The following is a 23132-nucleotide window of genomic DNA, read 5'->3' as shown; positions in this document are numbered from 1 at the left end:
CCGTGTGGGGAGTTTGGCCATTTAGGGAGGTGTAAACATGTCGTATGCTGTACAATCTGCAGCAGCAAATTAGACATTAGAAAAGTAATTCACAGGCAAGAGCTTTTCATAGGAAAGCTAGGTGTCGGCCGGGCAAGGTGGGGCAAAAGATTTTGAAATCCAGTTGTGGTTCATTTTAATGAATGTTAGATCGTCAACATTTTGGGTAGCCAGACGAGTCCTTTTTTCGGTTAATATTGACCCTGCAGCACTGAATACTCTTTCTGATAGGACACTTGCTGCCGGGCAAGCAAGCTCCTGCAATGCATATTCTGCCAATTCTGGCCAGGTGTCTAATTTGGAGGCCCAGTAATCAAATGGGAATGACGGTTGAGGGAGAACATCGATAAGGGATGAAAAATAGTTAGTAACCATACTGGACAAATGTTGTCTCCTGTCACTTTCAATTGATGCAGCAGTACCTGTCCTGTCTGCGGTCATAGCAAAATCACTCCACAACCTGGTCAGAAAACCCCTCTGTCCAACGCCACTTCTGATGTGTGCACCCCTAACACTCCTAGTCTGCTGCCCCCTGGAGCTCGTGTGAGAACGATCACGTGCGCTGTGTGCTGGGAATGCCTGAAGCAAACGGTCAACAAGAGTTGATTGTTTGGTTGCTAATATTAGTTCCAAGTTCTCATGTGGCATAACATTTTGCAATTTGCCTTTATAGCGTGGATCAAGGAGGCAGGCCAACCAGTAATCGTCATCGTTCATCATTTTCGTAATGCGTGTGTCCCTTTGTAGGATACGTAAGGCATAATCCGCCATGTGGGCCAAAGTTCCACTTGTCAAATCTCCGGTTGTGATTGGTTGAGGGGCAGTTGCAGGCAAATCTACGTCACTTGTGTCCCTCAAAAAACCAGAACCCGGCCGTGACACGCAACCAATTTCCTGTGCCCCCGTGAAAGTTTCCGCATTAAAAATATACTCATCCCCATCATCCTCCTCGTCCTCCACCTCCTCTTCGCCCGCTACCTCGTCCTGTACACTGCCCTGACCAGACAATGGCTGACTGTCATCAAGGCTTCCCTCTTCCTCTGGTGCAGACGCCTGCTCCTTTATGTGCGTCAAACTTTGCATCAGCAGACGCATTAGGGGGATGCTCATGCTTATTACGGCGTTGTCTGCACTAACCAGCCGTGTGCATTCCTCAAAACACTGAAGGACTTGACACATGTCTTGTATCTTCGACCACTGCACACCTGACAACTCCATGTCTGCCATCCTACTGCCTGCCCGTGTATCCTCCCACAAATAAATAACAGCACGCCTCTGTTCGCACAGTCTCTGAAGCATGTGCAGTGTTGAGTTCCACCTTGTTGCAACGTCTATGATTAGGCGATGCTGGGGAAGGTTCAAAGACCGCTGATAGGTCTGCATACGGCTGGCGTGTACAGGCGAACGTCGGATATGTGAGCAAAGTGCACGCACTTTGAGGAGCAGGTCGGAGAACCCAGGATAAGTTTTCAATAAGCACTGCACCACCAGGTTTAAGGTGTGAGCCAGGCAAGGAATGTGTTTCAGTTGGGAAAGGGAGATGGCAGCCATGAAATTCCTTCCGTTATCACTCACTACCTTGCCTGCCTCAAGATCTACTGTGCCCAGCCACGACTGCGTTTCTTGTTGCAAGAACTCGGACAGAACTTCCGCGGTGTGTCTGTTGTCGCCCAAACACTTCATAGCCAATACAGCCTGCTGACGCTTGGCAGTAGCTGGCCCATAATGGGACAACTGGTGTGCAACAGTGTCATCTGCCGATGGAGTGGTTGGCCGACTGCGTTCTGTGGAAGAGCTGTAGCTTCTGCAGGAGGACGAGGAGGAGGAGGAGGGGGTGCGAACGCCTACAGCCAACTGTTTCCTAGACCGTGGGCTAGGCACAACTGTCCCTAAATTGATGTCGCCTGTGGACCCTGCATCCACCACATTCACCCAGTGTGCCGTGATGGACACATAACGTCCCTGGCCATGCCTACTGGTCCATGCATCTGTAGTCAGGTGCACCTTTGTACTCACAGATTGCCTGAGTGCATGGACGATGCGCTGTTTAACATGCTGGTGCAGGGCTGGGATGGCTTTTCTGGAAAAAAAGTGTCGACTGGGTAGCTCGTATCGTGGTTCAGCGTACTCCATCAGGGCTTTGAAAGCTTCGCTTTCAACTAACCGGTAGGGCATCATCTCTAACGAGATTAGTCTAGCTATGTGGGCGTTAAAACCCTGTGTACGCGGATGCGAGGATAAGTACTTCCTTTTTCTAACCAGAGTCTCATGTAGGGTGAGCTGGACTGGAGAGCTGTAGATCGTGGAACTTTCGGGTGTGCCGGTGGACATGGCAGACTGAGAGACGGTTGGAGACGGTATTGTTTCCGCCGGTGCCCTACATGCAATATTTCCTCCTACAAAACTGGTGATTCCCTGACCCTGACTGCTTTTGGCTGGCAAAGAAACCTGCACAGATACTGCCGGTGGTGCGGAAAATGGTGGCCTTACAGTGACGGAAGGGATGTTGCGTTGCTGACTAGCTTCATTGGCCGAGGGTGCTACAACCTTGAGGGACGTTTGGTAGTTAGTCCAGGCTTGAGAATGCATGGTGGTTAAGTGTCTATGCATGCAACTAGTATTTAGACTTTTCAGATTCTGACCTCTGCTTAAGCTAGTTGAACATTTTTGACAGATGACTTTGCGCTGATCAGTTGGATGTTGTTTAAAAAAATGCCAGACTGCACTCTTCCTAGACTCTGATCCCTTTTCAGGGATTGCAGACTGAGCTTTAACCGGATGGCAACGCTGTGCTCCAACAGGTTTTGGCTTTGACACGCGTTTTGGTCCAGATACGGGCCCGGCAGATGGAACCTGTTGCGATGTTGATGCCTGCTGCGGCCCCTCCTCCACCTCCGCTTCTGAACTACTGCCGCCTGCACCCTGTTCCCCCAATGGCTGCCAATCGGGGTCAATAACTGGGTCATCTATTACCTCCTCTTCGAGCTCGTGTGCAACTTCGTCTGTGTCACTGTGTCGGTCGGTGGTATAGCGTTCGTGGCGGGGCAACATAGTCTCATCAGGGTCTGATTGTGGATCTGTACCCTGAGAGGGCAATGTGGTGGTCTGAGTCAAAGGAGCAGCATAGTACTCTGGCTGTGGCTGTGCATCAGTGCACTCCATGTCAGAATATACTTGTAATGGGCATGGCCTGTTAAATGTTTCACTTTCTAAGCCAGGGACGGTATGTGTAAAGAGCTCCATGGAGTGACCCGTTGTGTCGCCTGCTGCATCCTTCTCTCTTGTTGTAGTTTTTGCTGAGGAGGACAAGGAAGCGACTTGTCCCTGACCGTGAACATCCACAAGCGACGCGCTGCTTTTACATTTACCAGTTTCGGAAGAGGAGGCAAAAGAGCTAGAGGCTGAGTCTGCAATGTAATCCAAAACTTGCTGTTGCTGCTCCGCCTTTAAAAGCGGTTTTCCTACTCCCAGAAAAGAGAGCGTTCGAGGCCTTGTGTAGCCTGACGACGAAACTGGCTCCACAGCTCCAGACTTAGGTGGAATATTTTTATCCCCACGACCACCTGATGCTCCACTACCACTACCATCATTACCAGCTGACAATGAACGCCCACGACGACCTCTTGCACCAGACTTCCTCATTGTTTTAAAATCTTAACCAAAGTAACTTTATTTGTTGCTATCAAACAACTTACACGGTGAGCTATAACTTCAGTATGATTTCAATATCCCTTAACAGGTTGGTGAGACCACAAGGAAAATCAGGCACAATGTTACACACTCTGTTTTCTGTGGCACAAAATCACAGAGATGACACACACGCAGGACTGTCACTCAAGCACTAATGTCAATATTAATCTCCCACCTAATTTATTTATTTTTTTTTCTCAGGGAGACTTTAGAAACCAAATAATATTAAAAAAAAAAAAAAAAAAGGCTTTCTATGGCCCACAATTAGAGAGAGAGAGGTGGCACAACCAGGAGTCAAGACTGGCGCACAAGCTGAAAGGGCAATATTACTCTCCCACTGTTTTTTATGTTTTTTTTGTTTTTTTCAGGGAGACTTTAGAAACCAAATAATATTAAAAAAAAAAAAAAAAAAGGCTTTCTATGGCCCACAATTAGAGAGAGAGAGGTGGCACACCCAGGAGTCAAGACTGGCACACAAGCTGAAAGGGCAATATTACTCTCCCACTGTTTTTTATGTTTTTTTTGTTTTTTTCAGGGAGACTTTAGAAACCAAATAATATTAAAAAAAAAAAAAAAAAAGGCTTTCTATGGCCCACAATTAGAGAGAGAGAGGTGGCACACCCAGGAGTCAAGACTGGCACACAAGCTGAAAGGGCAATATTACTCTCCCACTGTTTTTTATGTTTTTTTTGTTTTTTTCAGGGAGACTTTAGAAACCAAATAATATTAAAAAAAAAAAAAAAAAAGGCTTTCTATGGCCCACAATTAGAGAGAGAGAGGTGGCACACCCAGGAGTCAAGACTGGCACACAAGCTGAAAGGGCAATATTACTCTCCCACTGTTTTTTATGTTTTTTTTGTTTTTTTCAGGGAGACTTTAGAAACCAAATAATATTAAAAAAAAAAAAAAAAAAGGCTTTCTATGGCCCACAATTAGAGAGAGAGAGGTGGCACACCCAGGAGTCAAGACTGGCACACAAGCTGAAAGGGCAATATTACTCTCCCACTGTTTTTTATGTTTTTTTTGTTTTTTTCAGGGAGACTTTAGAAACCAAATAATATTAAAAAAAAAAAAAAAAAAGGCTTTCTATGGCCCACAATTAGAGAGAGAGAGGTGGCACACCCAGGAGTCAAGACTGGCACACAAGCTGAAAGGGCAATATTACTCTCCCACTGTTTTTTTAGGTTTTTTTTTTTTTTTCAGGGAGAATTAGAAACCAAATAATATTAAAAAAAAAAAAAATAGGCTTTCTATGGCCCACTGAATGAGAGATAGCACACACAGCAGTGGCACACAAGCCCTGACTGAGGCCAATATTTTTCTCCCACTGATTGATGTAGTGTTTTTGTGTTGAGGTAGAATTTAGAACACAAATCACGGAAAAAATAAATAGGCTTTCTATGGCCCACTGAATGAAAGGGAGAGAGGTGGCACACCCAGGAGTCAAGACTGGCACACAAGCTGAAAGGGCAATATTACTCTCCCACTGTTTTTTTATGTATTTTTTGTTTTTTTCAGGGAGACTTTAGAAACCCAATAATATTTAAAAAAAAAAATAAATAGGCTTTCTATGGCCCACTGAATGAAAGGGAGAGAGGTGGCACACCCAGGAGTCAAGACTGGCACACAAGCTGAAAGGGCAATATTACTCTCCCACTGTTTTTTTATGTATTTTTTGTTTTTTCAGGGAGACTTTAGAAACCCAATAATATTTTAAAAAAAAAAAAAGGCTTTCTATGGCCCACAATTAGAGAGAGAGAGGTGGCACAACCAGGAGTCAAGACTGGCGCACAAGCTGAAAGGGCAATATTACTCTCCCACTGTTTTTTATGTTTTTTTTTGTTTTTTTCAGGGAGACTTTAGAAACCAAATAATATTAAAAAAACCAAAAAAAAAAAAGGCTTTCTATGGCCCACTGAATGAGAGGGAGAGAGGTGGCACACCCAGGAGTCAAGACTGGCACACAAGCTGAAAGGGCAATATTACTCTCCCACTGTTTTTTTATGTATTTTTTGTTTTTTTCAGGGAGACTTTAGAAACCCAATAATATTTAAAAAAAAAAATAAATAGGCTTTCTATGGCCCACTGAATGAGAGGGAGAGAGGTGGCACACCCAGGAGTCAAGACTGGCACACAAGCTGAAAGGGCAATATTACTCTCCCACTGTTTTTTTAGGTTTTTTTTTTTTTTCAGGGAGACTTTTGAAACCAAATAATATTAAAAAAAAAAAAAAAAAAAAAAATATAGGCTTGCTATAGCCCACTGAATGAGAGATAGCGCACACACAGCAGTGGCACACAAGCCCTGACTGAGGCCAATATTTTTCTCCCACTGATTGATGTAGTGTTTCTGTGTTGAGGTAGATTTTAGAACACAAATCACGGAAAAAATAAATAGGCTTTCTATGGCCCACTCAGTGAGAGATGGCACACACAGGGATGGCACTGTAGCAGAAATGCCAATCTTAATCTCCCCCAAAAAAAAAACAAAAAAAAAAAAAAAACTGTCCTACAATTACTATCTCCCTGCAGTAATGTAAGCCAGGTATGGCAGGCAGCAATAGGAGTGGACTGATGCACAAATTAAATAAAAAGTGTGGACAAACAAAAAAGATAGCTGTGCAGAAAGGAAGGAACAAGAGGATATGTGCTTTGAAAAAAGCAGTTGGTTTCCACAGTGGCGTACACACAGCAATACAGCTATCACGGAGCCTTCTAGGGCAGCCCAATGAGCTACAGCGCTGAGGGGAAAAAAAAAAAAAAATAGCTTCCACTGTTCCTGCACACCGAAGGTGGTGTTGGACAGTGGAAATCGCTGCAGCACAAGCGGTTTGGTGGTTAGTGGACCCTGCCTAACGCTCTCCCTGCTTCTGATGAAGCGGCAGCAACCTGTCCCTAAGCTCAGATCAGCAGCAGTAAGATGGCGGTCGGCGGGAACGCCCCTTTATAGCCCCTGTGACGCCGCAGACAGCAAGCCAATCACTGCAATGCCCTTCTCTAAGATGGTGGGGACCAGGATCTATGTCATCACGCTGCCCACACTCTGCGTTCACCTTCATTGGCTGAGAAATGGCGCTTTTCGCGTCATTGAAACGCGACTTTGGCGCGAAAGTCGCGTACCGCATGGCCGACAAGCACAGGGGTCGGATCGGGTTTCATGAGACGCCGACTTAGCCAAAAGTCGGCGACTTTTGAAAATGATCGACCCGTTTCGCTCAACCCTACTGATGACCCTCGGACCCGTACGCTGACGACCCCCGGACCCTTACGCCGACGACCCCCGGACCCGTACGCCGACGACCCCCGGACCCGTACGCCGACGACCCCCGGACCCGTACGCCGACGACCCCCGGACCCGTACGCCGACGACCCCCGGACCCGTACGCTGACGGCACCCGGACCGTACGCTGACGGCACCCGGACCGTACGCTGACGGCACCCGGACCGTACTCTGATGGCACCCAGACCGTATGATGACGGCACTCGGACCGTACCCTGACGACACCCGGACGGTAAGCTGACGGCACCCGGACGGTAAGCTGACGACATCCGGACCGTACGCTGACGGCACCCGGACCGTACGCTGACTGCACCCAGACTGTACCCTGACGACACCCGGACGGTAAACTGACGGCACCCGGACGGTACGCTGACGGCACCTGGACGGTACGCTGACGGCACCCGGACCGTAATCTGACGGCACCTGGACCGTACGCTGACGGCACTCGGACGGTACCCTGACGACACCCGGACGGTAAGCTGACGGCATCCGGACCGTACGCTGATGGCACCCGGACCGTACGCTGACTGCACCCGGACCATACACTGACGACACCTGGACGGTAAGCTGACGGCACCCGGACCATATGCTGACAACATCTGGACCATACGCTGATGGCACCCGGACCGTACGCTGACTGCACCCGGACCGTACACTGACAACACCTGGACGGTAAGCTGAAAGCACCCGGACCGTACGCTGACGGAACCCGGACCGTACGCTTGGTGCTCCCGGACCATACACTGACGACACCCGGATGGTAAGCTGACGGCATCCGGACCGTACGCTGATGACATCCGGACCGTACGCTGATGGCACCCGGACCGTACACTGACGACACCTGGACGGTAAGCTGACGGCACCCGGACGGTAAGCTGACGGCACTCGCACTATACACTGACGACACCCAGACGGTAAGCTGACGGCACCTGGATACAATCTTTATTTATGTTTAAGCAAAAAATGTTTTCTTAAATTTTTTAAAATGTCTTAATTATTAAAGGGGTTTTGTGCTTTGGAGAATCCCTTGAAGCTGATCACACTGGGACTGTGATGGAGGGCTGGGATCTGAGGCGGAGCTGGGCAGCAAGCAGTTCATTTCCCTGCAGTGCCCCCACAGGGTGAATGGAGCATTACGGTGTCCTGTCACGTCCCTGCATTGTCTGTGTATTTCTCAGTGATCAGATCTCATCCAGATATTGTACAAAGTCTCCTAATAACTCCGCAAAATATTCAGAGCAATGGCGGCTTTTCTTGCCAGCCAGTAAGTCTGTGTGTGACTACATCGTGGGGAGCAACTATTGGGAACACGCGGAGGTTTACATAGGACTGTGGCCAGGGCGTTGTCAGGAACGGTGATGGTGCCAGTAGTCAGATTTCTACCAGTAAGGAGATGATGGGGATGGATAGTAATGATGATTGGACCCCAGATCATAGAGGATCTGTAGCAGCCATCATCACCTCTCTCTTCTGTGCCCTCCACAATCATTTCATTGCATCCATCACTCGTTCATGACTGAAGAAGCCCCCTCCACTTCTATGAACCAGTGGAAATGGGGTCTTCTCGCTATTTGACATGGAGATTGTCAATCTGGAGATGACTTTCTGGCTCCGTCCCTTCGGGTTCTCTACTTTACGATGAACCTGGAGGGTTTTGGGTTCTGGAGGGTTGTGGGCCAGGGTCTGCCTGTTACTCACATGTCCCCTCTCCAGGCTCACCGGTTTTGTTGTGAAGACCTTCAGCCAGAGCAAAGATTTCACCTACATTGACGAGACCACTTTGACACAAAGCATGGACTGGATGAAGGCGCAGCAGAAGCCCGATGGCTGCTTCCAGGCCAAAGGTCGGGTGTTACAGAATGGCATGCAGGTGAGCAGCTCCATAGTCCTGTCCGTCACTATGCATCCTCCCCATCAGAGTTTGTCCGCCCTGTCAGTGCGTCCCCCCTCGTCACTGTCCGCCCAGTCACTGTCCGCCCCGTTAGTGTCCCCCCCTCATCACTGTCCTTCCTGTCACTTTCTGCCCTTTCGGTGTGTGTCCCCGCGTCACTGTCCGCCCCATCAGTGTGTCCACCCTCGTCACTGTCCTTCCTGTCAATGTGTGTCCCCTCATCACCATCTGCCCCATCACTGTCTGCCCCATCAGCGTGTGCACCCCTTCACTGTCCCCCCCATCAGAGTGCATCCTCCCCATCACCGTGCGTCCTCCCCGTCACCATGCATCCACTCCGTCACCATGCGTCCTCCTCGTCACTGTACATCCGCCCCATCACTGTCCATCCTGTCACCATGTGTCCTCCCCGTCAGAGTGTGTCCGCCCCATCACTGTGTGTCTGTCTGGTCACCATCCACCCCGTCAGAGTGTGTTCTCCCCATCACGGTGCATACTCCCTGTTACTGTGTGTCCTTCCCATCACCAATCACCGTGTGTCCTCCCCATCACTGTGCATCATCCTCATCACTGTGCATTCGCCCCGTAATCATCCACCCAGTAAGACTATGTGCACACAGTGTGTTTTTGATGCGTTTTCACAGCTTTTTTGCGCCTGGAAATGGGCCCAAAATGCTATGGAATCCTTATGCAAGCTTATTCAATGACAATTCTGAAGTGTTGAGTACATGATAAGTAAATTTCCGTCAGTATTTAGCAGCGCGTTTTTTTCTGAAGCAGGTCAATTCTTTCTGCAGCATTTCTGCACCCATTGACTTCAATTGAATCCATCAAATCCGCAGCAAAAAGGTTTGCGGATTTGCTGAGTTTTTGCTTTACGTTTTACCTGCTTTCTATGGTGTTTCCCACACTGTCATCTGTGTGACAGCATGGGAAACAACGGTGCGGTGGTTCTTATCAGCGGTAATGATACCGCCAGTAAGACCGTTGGTCAGAGCGCTGTGGGATCATGCTGGCAGATGTCAGCCTGACCACGCGGCTGTGACTGTCACCCGTGGTAACGCTACCACCAGTACTGTCGGTCACAGCGAGGCGGGATCATGCTGTCCGATGTAAGCATGATCCCGTAGCTGTGACTGTCACCCACGGTAACCCTACCGCCGGTACTGTTGGTCAGAGCGCTCAGGGCTCATGTGACAGATGTCAGCCTGACCACGCGGCTGTGACTGTCACCCGTGGTAACGCTACCACCAGTACTGTCGGTCACAGCGAGGCAGGATCATGCTGTCCGATGTAAGCATGATCCCGTAGCATTGACTGTCACCCACGGTAATGCTACCGCCGTACTGTTGGTCAGAGCGCTCAGGGCTCATGTGGCAGATGCCAGCCTGACCCCGCGGCTGTGACTGTAACCCGCAGGCGTGGACTGATGAGACTACGGCTCCCATCAGGCTACATCTGCTGTCCCTGGTAACAGTGACAGCAGGTGCCGCTGATGGGAGAGGTAGGCTCATTTGCTGGCGCCTGTGCTCACAGTTAAGAAAAAAAGTGAAATTACATTCATATTCAAATAAAAATAAAAAAACATTATACTCACCTAACACCAAATCCCCGATGTCCTCAGCTCCTAGAAATAATGTAAAATAATAAACCAACTGTCAGAAAATGTGATGTATTTGGTTTTTATTATTTCGCACACTGAGCTCTGCTACATCCATTAAGGTTGCTGTTCTAAACACAACTGCAGACACACAGCTGCGTGGCCTCTCACCCTGTCTGTGTAATTCTAAACCACTCATCCCCCTTCCCTCCTGGCATCTGTGAAACGGTCTGAAAGCAGTTCTGGAAACATGTGTCCCTTTGTTGTAGGATAGAGTTATTCAAGATGAAATAACTCGACCCCAAGTAGTGATATAGGTCTGAAAGTTACATATTTGAAATGTGCAATGATAGAGCTATAAACCAGTGCATTTTCTAATTTCCCGTACCAGCAGAATCCGAGAAATAGATTACTACTTAATCGGGTCATACAGATACTTCATGTTTGGGCTCAAATTAACACCCAGCTCATGCTCGGAAGAATGGTAGTTCCGTCATCGTTATGCGAGGTTCCATTCCAGAGCAACGACTGTTATGAGTTTTCAGAAAGTTTGAGTCCCTCTGAGAAAAGAGGAGTGCATTTCATAACTCAGCCCACTCAGTGACATCATGACCAGAGGGTATATCTTTAACCTACTGAGTTATGAGTGGGTCTTTTGCCCAGGAAGCCTGCTACAGGAGGCTCTGCAACCAGCCTGATGCATTGGGATGTCACTCCCTTCCCCCACACCGCATGGCAGCCATGATATGAGATAACTGTGTTTTTTCAACTTTAATCCCTTTTTATTTGTAATTATCTGTACATACTATAATTGTCTCATCTTTTAATATCGTTTTTATAATTTTTGCAAACACTGTCTAATTGTTTTGGAGTAAAACTATAATACTTACTAGTGTCGTTTTCCTTGCTCTAAACGTACCCTAAATCCCCCAACCTAAGCCGTTGCTACTGATTGGGTTGGCTCCTGACCCGCTATTAGTCATAGTAATAGGAGCTGATGGCAGTGGAGCGTACTGAGCTTGTTGGGTAAAGCTGGCAGTGATGGAAAAGGGGTCTACAAGTGTATTGCCCATAGTTATAGTTGAATAGTTAGTAAATTACGCTACTTACTGGGTTGCTCCTGCCCCTTTATTAATCTTAAATAATAGAAGCTGGTGGCAGCGAAGTGTCCTGCGCTGGTGGGTAACGCTGGCATTGACAGAACTGGGTTTATAAGTGTATTGCTCGGCTGCAGCTGGGAATACTTATATCGCCCTCACTGCAGCGTGCCCAATAGCCAGTACATGACCGGGCAGCCTTTCTGGCGACTAGTTATCTTAGGTGCCATTCCCTGACTAACCTGAGGGTAAGGGGGGCGCCAGAGAGCTGCCAGTTCCAAACTGGAACTGGGAAGTGGGATATAAATAAATCCCTGAAGAAAGAACCAGGGGCAACCAAACAACCCCGGTTCATGATACCAACATATGCTCACCTGTCCGCCGTAGTCCAGGTAATCCGAGTATCCCACGGCGATCTTGTGTGTAGAGCAGTCACTGTTATGATCCTGGTGGTAGGATCTCAAACTGACCTGACAAATATACCCTGAGTATATAGGACAAGTTCTGGGGATGTGGAAGCTATACTGACCGCAATCCTGATCCTATCCAAACACACTAAAGGCAGCTGTGGAACGTTACCTGAAAACCTAGACGTCTCGTCACAGCCTGAGAAACTGACTACCCCTAGAGAGAAAGCAAAGCCCTCACTTGCCTCAGAGAAATGTACCCCAAAGTTTTAGATAGCCCCCCACAAATAATAACGGTGAGTCAAGGGGAAAACACAAACGTAGAGATGAAACAGATTTAGCAAATGAGGCCCGCTAATACTAGATAGGCAGAAAATAGATAGGTGTCTGTGCGGTCAGTACAAAAACTATCAAAAGTAAACCACCCAGAGAATACACCCCACACTGACTCACGATGTGAGGGGCGCACTCTGCACCCCAGAACTAACCAGCAAGCAAAAAATCACATAAAAGCAAGCTGGGCTGAACTCATTATATAATGAGAAACGTTTTCAAGGAAATAATGAGAAACTGAACAAGCAAACTTAGCTTCTCCAGCAGGAGACTGGTCACAAGGAATATTCAGGTGACTACAGGATCAGGACTGAATACACCGACAGCAGGCGAGGAGTAAAGGTCCAGGTGAGTTAAATAGGCCCAGCCTAGCAGGAGATGAAACAGCTGAGCCCAGCCAAGACCAGCCATATCGCTAAAGGCCACCAGAGGGAGCCCAAGAACAAACTCACACAGTACCACTCATGACCACAGGAGGGAGCCCGAGAACGGAATTCACAACAGTACCCCCCCTTGAGGAGGGTTCACCGAACCCTCAACAGAGCTCCCAGGCCGATCAGGATGAGCCAAATGAAAGGCACGAACCAAATCGGCCGCATGGACATCGGAGGCGACAACCCAGGAATTATCCTCCTGACCATAACCCTTCCATTTCACTAAATACTGAAGCCTCCGTCTCGAAATACGAGAATCCAAGATCTTCTCCACCACATATTCCAACTCCCCCTCGACCAAGACCGGAGCAGGAGGATCAACAGAAGGGACCACAGGCACCATATATCTCCGCAACAATGACCTATGGAACACATTATGAATGGCAAACGATGTTGGGAGGTCCAAACGAAAAGACACAGGGTTGAGGATTTCCAAAATCTTATAAGGACCGATGAAACGAGGCTTGAACTTAGGAGAGGAAACCTTCATCGGGACATAACGAGAAGACAACCATACCAAATCCCCCACACGAAGTCGGGGACCCACACAGCGACGGCAGTTAGCAAAGCGCTGAGCCTTCTCTTGGGACAAAGTCAAATTGTCCACCACATGGTTCCAAATCTGCTGCAACCTATCCACCACAGAATCCACCCCAGGACAGTCAGAAGACTCAACCTGACCCGAGGAGAAACGAGGATGAAAACCAGAATTGCAAAAGAAAGGTGAAACCAAAGTAGCAGAACTAGCCCGATTATTGAGGGCGAACTCAGCCAATGGCAAAAAGGTCACCCAATCATCCTGGTCAGCAGAAACAAAACATCTCAAATAAGTTTCCAAGGTCTGATTAGTTCGTTCGGTTTGACCATTCGTCTGAGGATGGAAGGCTGACGAAAAAGACAATTCAATGCCCATCTTAGCACAAAAGGATCGCCAAAATCTGGACACAAACTGGGATCCTCTGTCGGACACAATGTTTTCTGGAATACCATGTAAACGAACCACATTCTGATAAAACAATGGCACCAAATCGGAGGAGGAAGGCAACTTAGGCAAGGGTACCAAATGGACCATTTTGGAAAAACGATCACAAACCACCCAGATGACAGACATCTTCTGAGAGACAGGAAGATCCGAAATAAAATCCATGGAAATATGCGTCCAAGGCCTCTTCGGGACAGGCAAAGGCAAAAGCAATCCACTGGCACGAGAACACGAAGGCTTGGCCCGAGCACAAATCCCACAGGACTGCACAAAGGAACGCACATCCCGCGACAAGGAAGGCCACCAAAAGGATCTCGCCACCAAATCCCTGGTACCAAAAATCCCAGGATGACCCGCCAACACCGAAGAATGAACCTCGGAAATAACTCTGCTGGTCCATCTGTCTGGGACAAACAGTCTCTCCGGTGGACAACGGTCAGGTCTATTGGCCTGAAACTCCTGCAACATCCGTCGCAGATCAGGAGAGATGGCAGACAAAATCACCCCCTCTTTGAGAACACCAGTCGGTTCAGAAACTTCCGGGGAGTCAGGTACAAAACTCCTAGAAAGGGCATCAGCCTTCACATTTTTCGAACCCGGAAGATATGAAACCACGAAATTGAAACGAGAGAAAAACAGCGACCATTGAGCCTGTCTCGGATTCAACCGTTTGGCAGACTCGAGATAAGTCAAATTCTTGTGATCCGTCAAGACCACCACACGATACTTGGCTCCCTCAAGCCAATGTCGCCACTCCTCAAATGCCCACTTCATTGCCAACAACTCTCGATTACCAACATCATAATTCCACTCGGCAGGCGAAAACTTTCTTGAAAAGAAAGCACATGGTCTCATCACAGAGCCATCAGAGCTTCTCTGCGACAAAACAGCCCCTGCTCCAATCTCTGAAGCATCAACCTCGACCTGAAATGGAAGAGAGACATCGGTCTGGCGCAAGACAGGAGCCGAAGAAAACCGATGTTTCAACTCCTGAAAGGCCTCCACGGCCGCAGGAGACCAATTTGTCACATCAGAACCCTTCCTGGTCAAATCCGTCAAAGGCTTCACCACACTAGAAAAATTAGTGATGAAGCGACGGTAAAAATTAGCAAAACCCAAGAACTTCTGAAGACTCTTCACAGATGTAGGTTGAGTCCAGTCATGAATAGCCTGAACCTTGACTGGATCCATCTCGATAGTAGAAGGAGAAAAAATAAAGCCCAAAAAGGAAACCTTCTGGACTCCGAAGAGACATTTAGAGCCCTTCACAAACAAGGCATTGGCACGCAGGACCTGAAATACCATCCTGACCTGCTTCACATGAGACTCCCAATCATCAGAAAAGACCAAAATATCATCCAGGTACACAATCATAAATCTATCCAGGTACTCTCGGAAGATATCGTGCATGAAGGACTGAAACACAGAGGGGGCATTAGAAAGCCCAAAAGGCATTACCAAGTACTCAAAATGGCCTTCGGGCGTATTAAATGCTGTTTTCCATTCATCGCCCTGCTTTATGCGCACAAGATTATACGCTCCACGAAGATCTATCTTGGTGAACCAACTGGCCCCCCTAATCCGGGCAAACAGATCGGACAAAAGTGGCAAGGGATACTGAAATTTGACCGTGATGTTATTTAGAAGGCGATAATCTATACAGGGTCTCAGAGAACCATCCTTCTTGGCCACAAAAAAAGAACCCCGCACCCAAAGGGGACGAGGACGGGCGAATATGTCCCTTCTCCAAGGACTCCTTTATATAACTCCGCATAGCGGTATATTCTGGTACAGACAAATTAAAAAGTCGTCCCTTAGGGAACTTACTACCAGGAATCAGATTTATGGCACAATCACAATCCCTATGAGGAGGTAGGGCACTGGATTTGAGCTCATCAAATACATCCTGGTAGTCCGACAAAAATTCAGGGACTTCAGAAGGAGTAGAAGAAGCAATTGACACCAAAGGAGCATCGCCATGAATCCCCTGGCACCCCCAACTTGACATAGACATTGCTTTCCAATCCAGGACTGGATTATGAGCCTGCAGCCATGGCAGACCCAACACGACAACATCATGCAAATTATGTAGCACCAGAAAGCGAATTACCTCCTGATGTACAGGAGCCATGCACATAGTCACTTGAGTCCAGTACTGAGGTTTATTCTTGGCCAATGGTGTAGCATCAATTCCCTTTAGCGGAATAGGAAATTGTAAAGGCTCCAAGATAAAACCACAGCGCCTGGCAAATGACAAATCCATCAAATTCAGGGCAGCACCTGAATCCACAAAAGCCATAACTGGGTAGGATGACAGAGAGCAAATCAAAGTAACAGACAAAATGAATTTAGGTTGAACAGTACCAATGGTGACAAACTTGGCAACCCTTTTTGTGCGCTTAGAGCATGCTGAGATAACATGAGCAGAATCACCACAGTAAAAGCACAACCCATTCTGACATCTGTGGTTTTGCCGTTCAACTCTGGTCAGAATGCTGTCACATTGCATAGGCTCAGGTTTCTGCTCAGAAAATACCGCCAGAGGGTGCACAGGTTTGCGCTCCCGCAAACGCCGATCAATCTGAATGGCCAAAGACATTGACTCATTCAGACCCGCCGGCGTGGGGAACCCTGTTGTGAACTGTGTTTCTGGGCTCCCTCTGGTGGTCACTAACGGTATTGTGTTAGGTATGTCTTGTTGCAGGCCTGAGCTCCAGCTGTGTCGTTAAGCAGCGGGTGTTCCCTATTTAAGTCTCCTCTGGACTCAGTCTCTTGCCTGGCATCGTTGTATCCAGACCTATAGGGTCTCCTCCGGATTCCTTTCAGTCTGCCTCATGCAAGAAAAGCTAAGTCTGTTTTGTACAATTTGGATCGTTTGCATTATTCAGTGTTTTTGTCCAGCTTGCTTTACATTTGATTTTCTGACTCGCTGGAAGCTCTAGGGGGCTGATATTCTCCCTCCACACCGTCAGTCGGTGTGGGGGTTCTTGAATGTTCAGCGTGGATGTTTTGTAGGGTTTTCTGCTAACCGCATAGTCCACTATCTATTTTCTGCTATCTAGACTATTGGGCCTCACTTTGCTGAATCTAGTTCATCTCTACGTTTGTGCTTTCCTCTTGCCTCACCGTTATTATTTGTTGGGGGCTTTCTATATCTTTGGGGTTCAATTTCTCTAGAGGCAAGTGAGGTCTTATTTTTTCTCTCTAGGGGTAGTCAGTTCTCCGGCTGGCTCGAGACGTCTAGAACCAACGTAGGCACGTTCACCGGCTACTTTTAGTTGTTTGTGTCAGGATCAGGTATGCGGTTAGCCCAGTTTCCACCTCCCTAGAGCAGTATTTATCTTTTTGCTATCTTGCCGGAATATCAGAGATCCTCAGCCATTGGGATCATAACAGAACCCCACCATAACATCTTTAAGGTCTTCAGAAAGACCCTTTCTGAAAATCGCCGCCAGGGCGCACTCATTCCATTGTGTAAGCACAGACCACTTCCTAAACTTCTGACAATAAACCTCTGCTTCATCCCGACCCTGAGATAGAGCCAGCAAAACCTTCTCTGCTTGGTCTACCAGATTTGGTTCCTCATAAAGCACTCCAAGCGCCAGAAAAAAACGCATCAACATTTAGCAGTGCCGGATCTCCTGGCGCCAAAGAGAATGCCCAATCTTGAGGGTCACCCCGCAACAAAGAAATAACAATTTTGACTTGCTGAACAGAATCGCCAGATGAGCGAGGTCTCAGAGAAAGAAATAACTTACAATTTTTCTTAAAGTTCAAAAACCTAGATCAATCTCCGGAAAACAGCTCAGGAATAGGTATTTTAGGCTCTGACATAGGACTGCGGACTACATAATCCTGAATGCCCTGTACCCTTGCAGTGAGATGATCCACACTAGAAGACAGACTCTGAATGTCCATATTAGTAGCTGCATACAGAACCACCCAGAGATTAAGGGGAGGAGAGAGGCAAAACACAGTGCAGAGGAGAAAAAAATAAAATAAAAATGACCGTAAGATTTCTCTTCTCCCTCTTTAGCTGCATTAACACTTTCGGGCCTGCTGTACTGTTATGATCCTGGTGGTAGGATCTCAAACTGACCTGACAAATATACCCTGAGTATATAGGACAAGTTCTTGGGATGTGGAAGCTATACTGACCGCAATCCTGATCCTATCCAAACACACTAAAGGCAGCTGTGGAACGTTACCTGAAAACCTAGACGTCTCGTCACAGCCTGAGAAACTGACTACCCCTAGAGAGAAAGCAAAGCCCTCACTTGCCTCAGAGAAATGTACCCCAAAGTTTTAGATAGCCCCCCACAAATAATAACGGTGAGTCAAGGGGAAAACACAAACGTAGAGATGAAACAGATTTAGCAAATGAGGCCCGCTAATACTAGATAGGCAGAAAATAGATGGGTGTCTGTGCGGTCAGTACAAAAACTATCAAAAGTAAACCACGCAGAGAATACAAGAACCCCCACACCGACTCACGATGTGAGGGGCGCACTCTGCACCCCAGAACTAACCAGCAAGCAAAAAATCACATAAAAGCAAGCTGGGCTGAACTCATTATATAATGAGAAACGTTTTCAAGGAAATAATGAGAAACTGAACAAGCAAACTTAGCTTCTCATAGCAGGAGACTGGTCACAAGGAATATTCAGGTGAGCACAGGATCAGGACTGAATACACCGACAGCAGGCGAGGAGTAAAGGTCCAGGTGAGTTAAATAGGCCCAGCCTAGCAGGAGATGAAACAGCTGAGCCCAGCCAAGACCAGCCATATCGCTAAAGGCCACCAGAGGGAGCCCAAGAACAAACTCACACAGTACCACTCATGACCACAGGAGGGAGCCCGAGAACGGAATTCACAACAACTCACATCGGGAGATGCGACCGCTCTACCCGGCCGCTGGAGATACACTAACGAAGACAGTCGGCGATACACTGACAGGAGGCAATCGCTCCCACAGTGTATTACTGAGCCACCCTGAGAGTTCGCTGGAGTTCATCAGTTCCTGTGCTCTCACAGCACCGCTGCTTTAGATCTTTCCCACACAGCAGTGGTGCCTTAAGGGAGATCACCAGAACTGATCAGCTGATTAACTCCAGTGAACTCTCACGGCAGTTCACTGATACACTGCGGGAGCGATTACCTCCTGTCAGTGTATCGCCGACTGTCTTCGTGGGACATTATGGATTACCTTCTCTGTGGACAGGTGAGGAATATTGTGGTTTATTATTTTGGTTGCAGGAGACGTTGGCGTCGGTGGATTAGTCATTAGGTAAGTATGGTTTAATTAAGATTATTAAAGGAGTCTGAATAATTATTTCAAATAAAGGACTTTATTCTGGGTGTCTGTGTTTTATATAATATCACTATGGGTTTACTAACGGATAGGTGTGTTATAGATGCCTCGCCTCTCCATTACTAACCTGTGGGCTTGATGTCACCTGACAATACCAAGGTGACATCAACCCCACAAATATGAATCCCACTTGCCACCGCTACAGGGCAAGTGGGAAGATGGAGGCTAAGCACCAGATTTGGAGCATCTTATAGATGCACCTTTTCTGGGGTGGTTGAGAGCCGATGCTTTTAGTCTGGGAGGGGCCAATATCTATGGCCCCTTTCTAGGCTATTAATATCACCCCATAGCTGTCTGCCTAGCCTTTGCTGGTTAGATTTTATAGGGGGACCCTATGTCAATTTTTTTCTGAGGTCCCACTCTAAACTAGCCAGTAAAGTCTAAGCAAACAGCTGTGAGCTGATATTAAGTCTGGGAACCTTTATGGCTATTGGCTCCGTCCCAGAATATTAACATCAGCCGTCGGCTTTCCCTCTGCTGGTTATTAAAATTACGCGGGAGCCCACACAATTAGTTTTCTTTAAAATTAACAGTTGCTGTCTGGTTACAGCCTATGTATGTTTGTTCTTTTAATGCTCCTACATAGGCTGGTGACAATGTGTGTGTTTGTGTTTAGTTATCTGCTTAGTAATGAGGGTTTCAAGCTGACACCTTTCCATTACTAAGCCTGGAGCTGGGTGTCAATGACAGCTGCTGACACCAAGCCCTACTATTGTATCAGCATGAAAAAGGTGGTGTTGAACATCACAAACCTATTTTTTTAAATATCTTTATTTAGCTCAAAAAACCATTCATTGCTGTGCAAAAACAAATGCAAAAATGCATCAAAAACGATTATTTATGAGGATGAGTAAATGTTGATTGATTTATTTTTTCTCCATTAAACTAATAAACGTGTAAGACACGTGTAACGCTGAGGCTGTGTTCACATGCAGCTTAAATGCTGTTTTTTCTGCTGCTATTTTTCTGCATGATGCGATAAGAATGTGCTCTGATTTTTGAGAATTTGCTGCTTTTCTTTTCTGCTTTTTGCCCCTTTTGTGATGCATTTTTGGTGCTGATGTGAAGCAGCTAGAATAGTTTGATTCTGCTCCTAAAAAATGCAACGGAGTAATTTATTTATTTTTTACATTTTTTTTTATGCTCCACATATATATAGCTTATAGAGAAAAATGCACCAAAACCGCAGAGTTCAGCAGCCTCTTTAGATTCACTGAGGGCAGAGATTTCATGGAATCACATCCACTTTGCTTGGACATTTAGCCCATGTTCACATGTAGTGAAAATGCTGCGTATTTTCTGCTGCTTTTTTTAACATAAATTCTGCTGTGTTTAACTGTCCGAGCAAAGTGGATGTGATTTCATGAGAACTGTGCTCCTGTGGTCTAAAGGCTCCGCCCTCTGTGGTCTAAAGACTCCTCCTCCTGTGGTCTGAAGGCTCCAACCCCTGTGGTCTAAAGGCTCCGCACCCTGTGGTCTGAAGATTCCAGCTCCTGTGGTTTAAAGACTCCGCCCCCTGTCCTGTGGTCTAAAGACTCCGCCCCCTGTCCTGTGGTCTAAAGGCTCCGCCCCCTGTCCTGTAGTCTAAGGACTCCGCCCCCTGTCCTGTAGTCTAAAGACTCCGCCCCCTGTCCTGTAGTCTAACGACTCCGCCCCCTGTCCTGTAGTCTAAGGACTCCGCCCCCTGTCCTGTAGTCTAAAGACTCTGCCCCCTGTCCTGTAGTCTAAAGACTCCTCCTCTGTGGTGTAAAGACTCCGCCCCTTGTGGTCTACAGATGCTGCTGAACTGTGTAATGCACAGTGCACTGTAATAATCTCTAGAGGCTTCTACGTAGAGCCTGAAAAAAATGCAGGCAAAAAACTGCAGATACTTTATAAGTGCAGAATCAAAGTTTTTCTGTGTATAAAAAACACTTAAAATCTGCACCAGAAACGCATGAAATATAGGAAAAAAGGCCTAAAAAGGCAGCAATAATCACTGCCCCTCGTATCTTCTCCTGCCAGGGTAGTAAGAAACAGTGAATGGCTGTGGTTTGTGGTGTAGTCAGTTTGGCCCGGTTGTTACGCACGACGCATAGTTTGTCCTCCTTTTTGTTCAACAAAAAGTTAAGAGTTATGCTTCTCCTTCTGAGAGTTGTAGTCTCAATGCTGCATTCTAGCCCCCCACCTGTCCACATCCGCATCTCCCACCTTGTCCTCTTCTCATTCCTCTTTGATCTTCGCTTTCCATTGCTGTCTGGACTCCGTGCTGCACAACACCCGTCATGAGGGATCAGAACTGAGAGGAGCTGCAGAGGTGGGACAGGTGAGGAGCTGTAGAGGTGGGACAGGTGAGGAGCTGTAGAGGTGGGACACGTGCGGAGGTGGGACTGGTGAGGAGCTGCAGACATGGAACAGGGGCAGAGCTGTGGAGGTGAGAAGCTGCGGAGCTGGGACAGGTGAACAGCTGAGGAGCTGGGACAGGTGCAGAGGTGAGACAGGTGAGGAGTTGTAGAGGTGGGACAGTTGAGAAGCTGTGAAGGTGGGACTGGTGTGGAGCTGCGGAGGTGGGATAGATGAGGTGCTGGGGAGGTGGGACAGTTGAGTACCTGCAGAGATGGGACAGGTGCAGAGGTGGGATAGGTGAAATGGTGGGACAGATGGGAAGCTGTGGAGGTGGGACACATGCAGAAGTGGGACAGGTGAGGAGCTGCGGAGGTGGAACAGGTGCGGAGCTGCGGAGGTGGGACAGGTGTGGAGCTGCATAGGTGGGACTTGTGAGGGAATGGCAGATGAGAGGGTCATGAATTATTGTTTTTTACGTCCTTTCTGATCCTCAGAATCCAGCAAACAGTAGCCGCCATTGGATTTGTGTGAATCAAAAACTAAACGATTTGGATTCATTAGAATCAAATTTTTGGTGGAAGTTTGTAGCAAAATTGATTATTTTAGAATTGATTTGCTCCTCCGTAGTGTGCGTCCTCGCTTCCTTCGTTATCTATATGAGTGTGACTGTAAAGAATCCCATCCTTTACTGATTATTGATTCCTCATTCTGTAAGGGGGTTACCTTCTCTGCTCTGTGCCTGGAACCACTTAGCTGTGCAGCAGGTTTCCCTGGGGGCAGACTTAGAGGCCGGGACAGGAAGGAAGCCGGGCTGAGAGAGAAAAGAGGCGCGCTTTCCAGGGCTAGAGCAGCGTGCGCAGCAGAGAGAGCAGCATGCGCAGCAGAGAGAGCAGGGGATACAGCGGACAGAACAGCACGCAGCTGCGCTCCGGGGAGGAGAGAGAGAGCTCCCGGTCGGAGGACTGAGACAGGAAGATTGTGCAGAAAGATTGCATCATGTGAATACTTGAAAGCGGACTCTGCTGTGACTGGAGAGGTGCGCCCTGATGCTCGTAAAGAGACACTGATCCGTGCAAAGACAGTGACCCATGCAGAGACAGTGGCCCCTAGCACCCACAGCGTTAGTGCAGAGCCCCTGATTCCTGTTGGGAGACTCAATAATAGACTGAGCATCGTTGTCCCGAGATAGGCTGCACTGTTGAGGCAGAAGACTCAGAGCACAGGGGACCCCGTTTGCCTAGCATCCCCTCTCCTCACTACAGTAACCCCTCAAACCCCGGGTTGCGGGTTCCCAGAGACTACACAGCTCACGGATAACAGAGGGACGACGAGTGCCGCTGTTTTCCGGAGCCTACGTTGGAGAAGACGACCCTACAAGCAAGTCCTCATCAGACTGATAAGTGTTTTTCCCAAGAACTTCCGTTTACTTCTGTTATACTGCTTCCCATATATTTTGCACCGTTATTTCTGCAGTTTATAGTCTACTGTTTTCTCCCTGCGAGGAGAATATCACCCCTGTTAATAAACCCCCTCAACAGTTGGTCTGTCTGTTCCGTGGTGACATAGTCTACCCTGCACTCTATTACACTTGCTCTCCTCTTCTCAGGGCGGCATGGACGATGAGGTTTCTCTGACTACATATATTACGATTGCGTTACTGGAGGCCGGCCTGGATCCGAGTGTA

At 47.7% G+C, this 23132-nt stretch overlaps 1 protein-coding gene across 1 annotated transcript in view; it reads left to right on the top strand.

Annotated features, from left to right (window-relative positions):
• LOC143769415 (alpha-2-macroglobulin-like protein 1) overlaps positions 1 to 23132 on the top strand; it is a 305150-nt gene that overhangs the window by 212572 nt on the left and 69446 nt on the right. The window contains exons 28-29 of the mRNA XM_077257911.1: positions 8722 to 8878; positions 23055 to 23129. Coding sequence (XP_077114026.1) covers positions 8722 to 8878; positions 23055 to 23129 — 232 coding nt within the window. The remainder of the gene's footprint in view (positions 1 to 8721; positions 8879 to 23054; positions 23130 to 23132) is intronic.

Source organism: Ranitomeya variabilis, chromosome 4, assembly GCF_051348905.1.
Source record: "Ranitomeya variabilis isolate aRanVar5 chromosome 4, aRanVar5.hap1, whole genome shotgun sequence".
In the NCBI taxonomy this organism is placed as follows: domain Eukaryota; kingdom Metazoa; phylum Chordata; class Amphibia; order Anura; family Dendrobatidae; genus Ranitomeya; species Ranitomeya variabilis.
The sequence above is the reverse complement of the archived record's forward strand: the minus strand, read 5'-3'. Positions and strand labels throughout refer to the sequence as shown.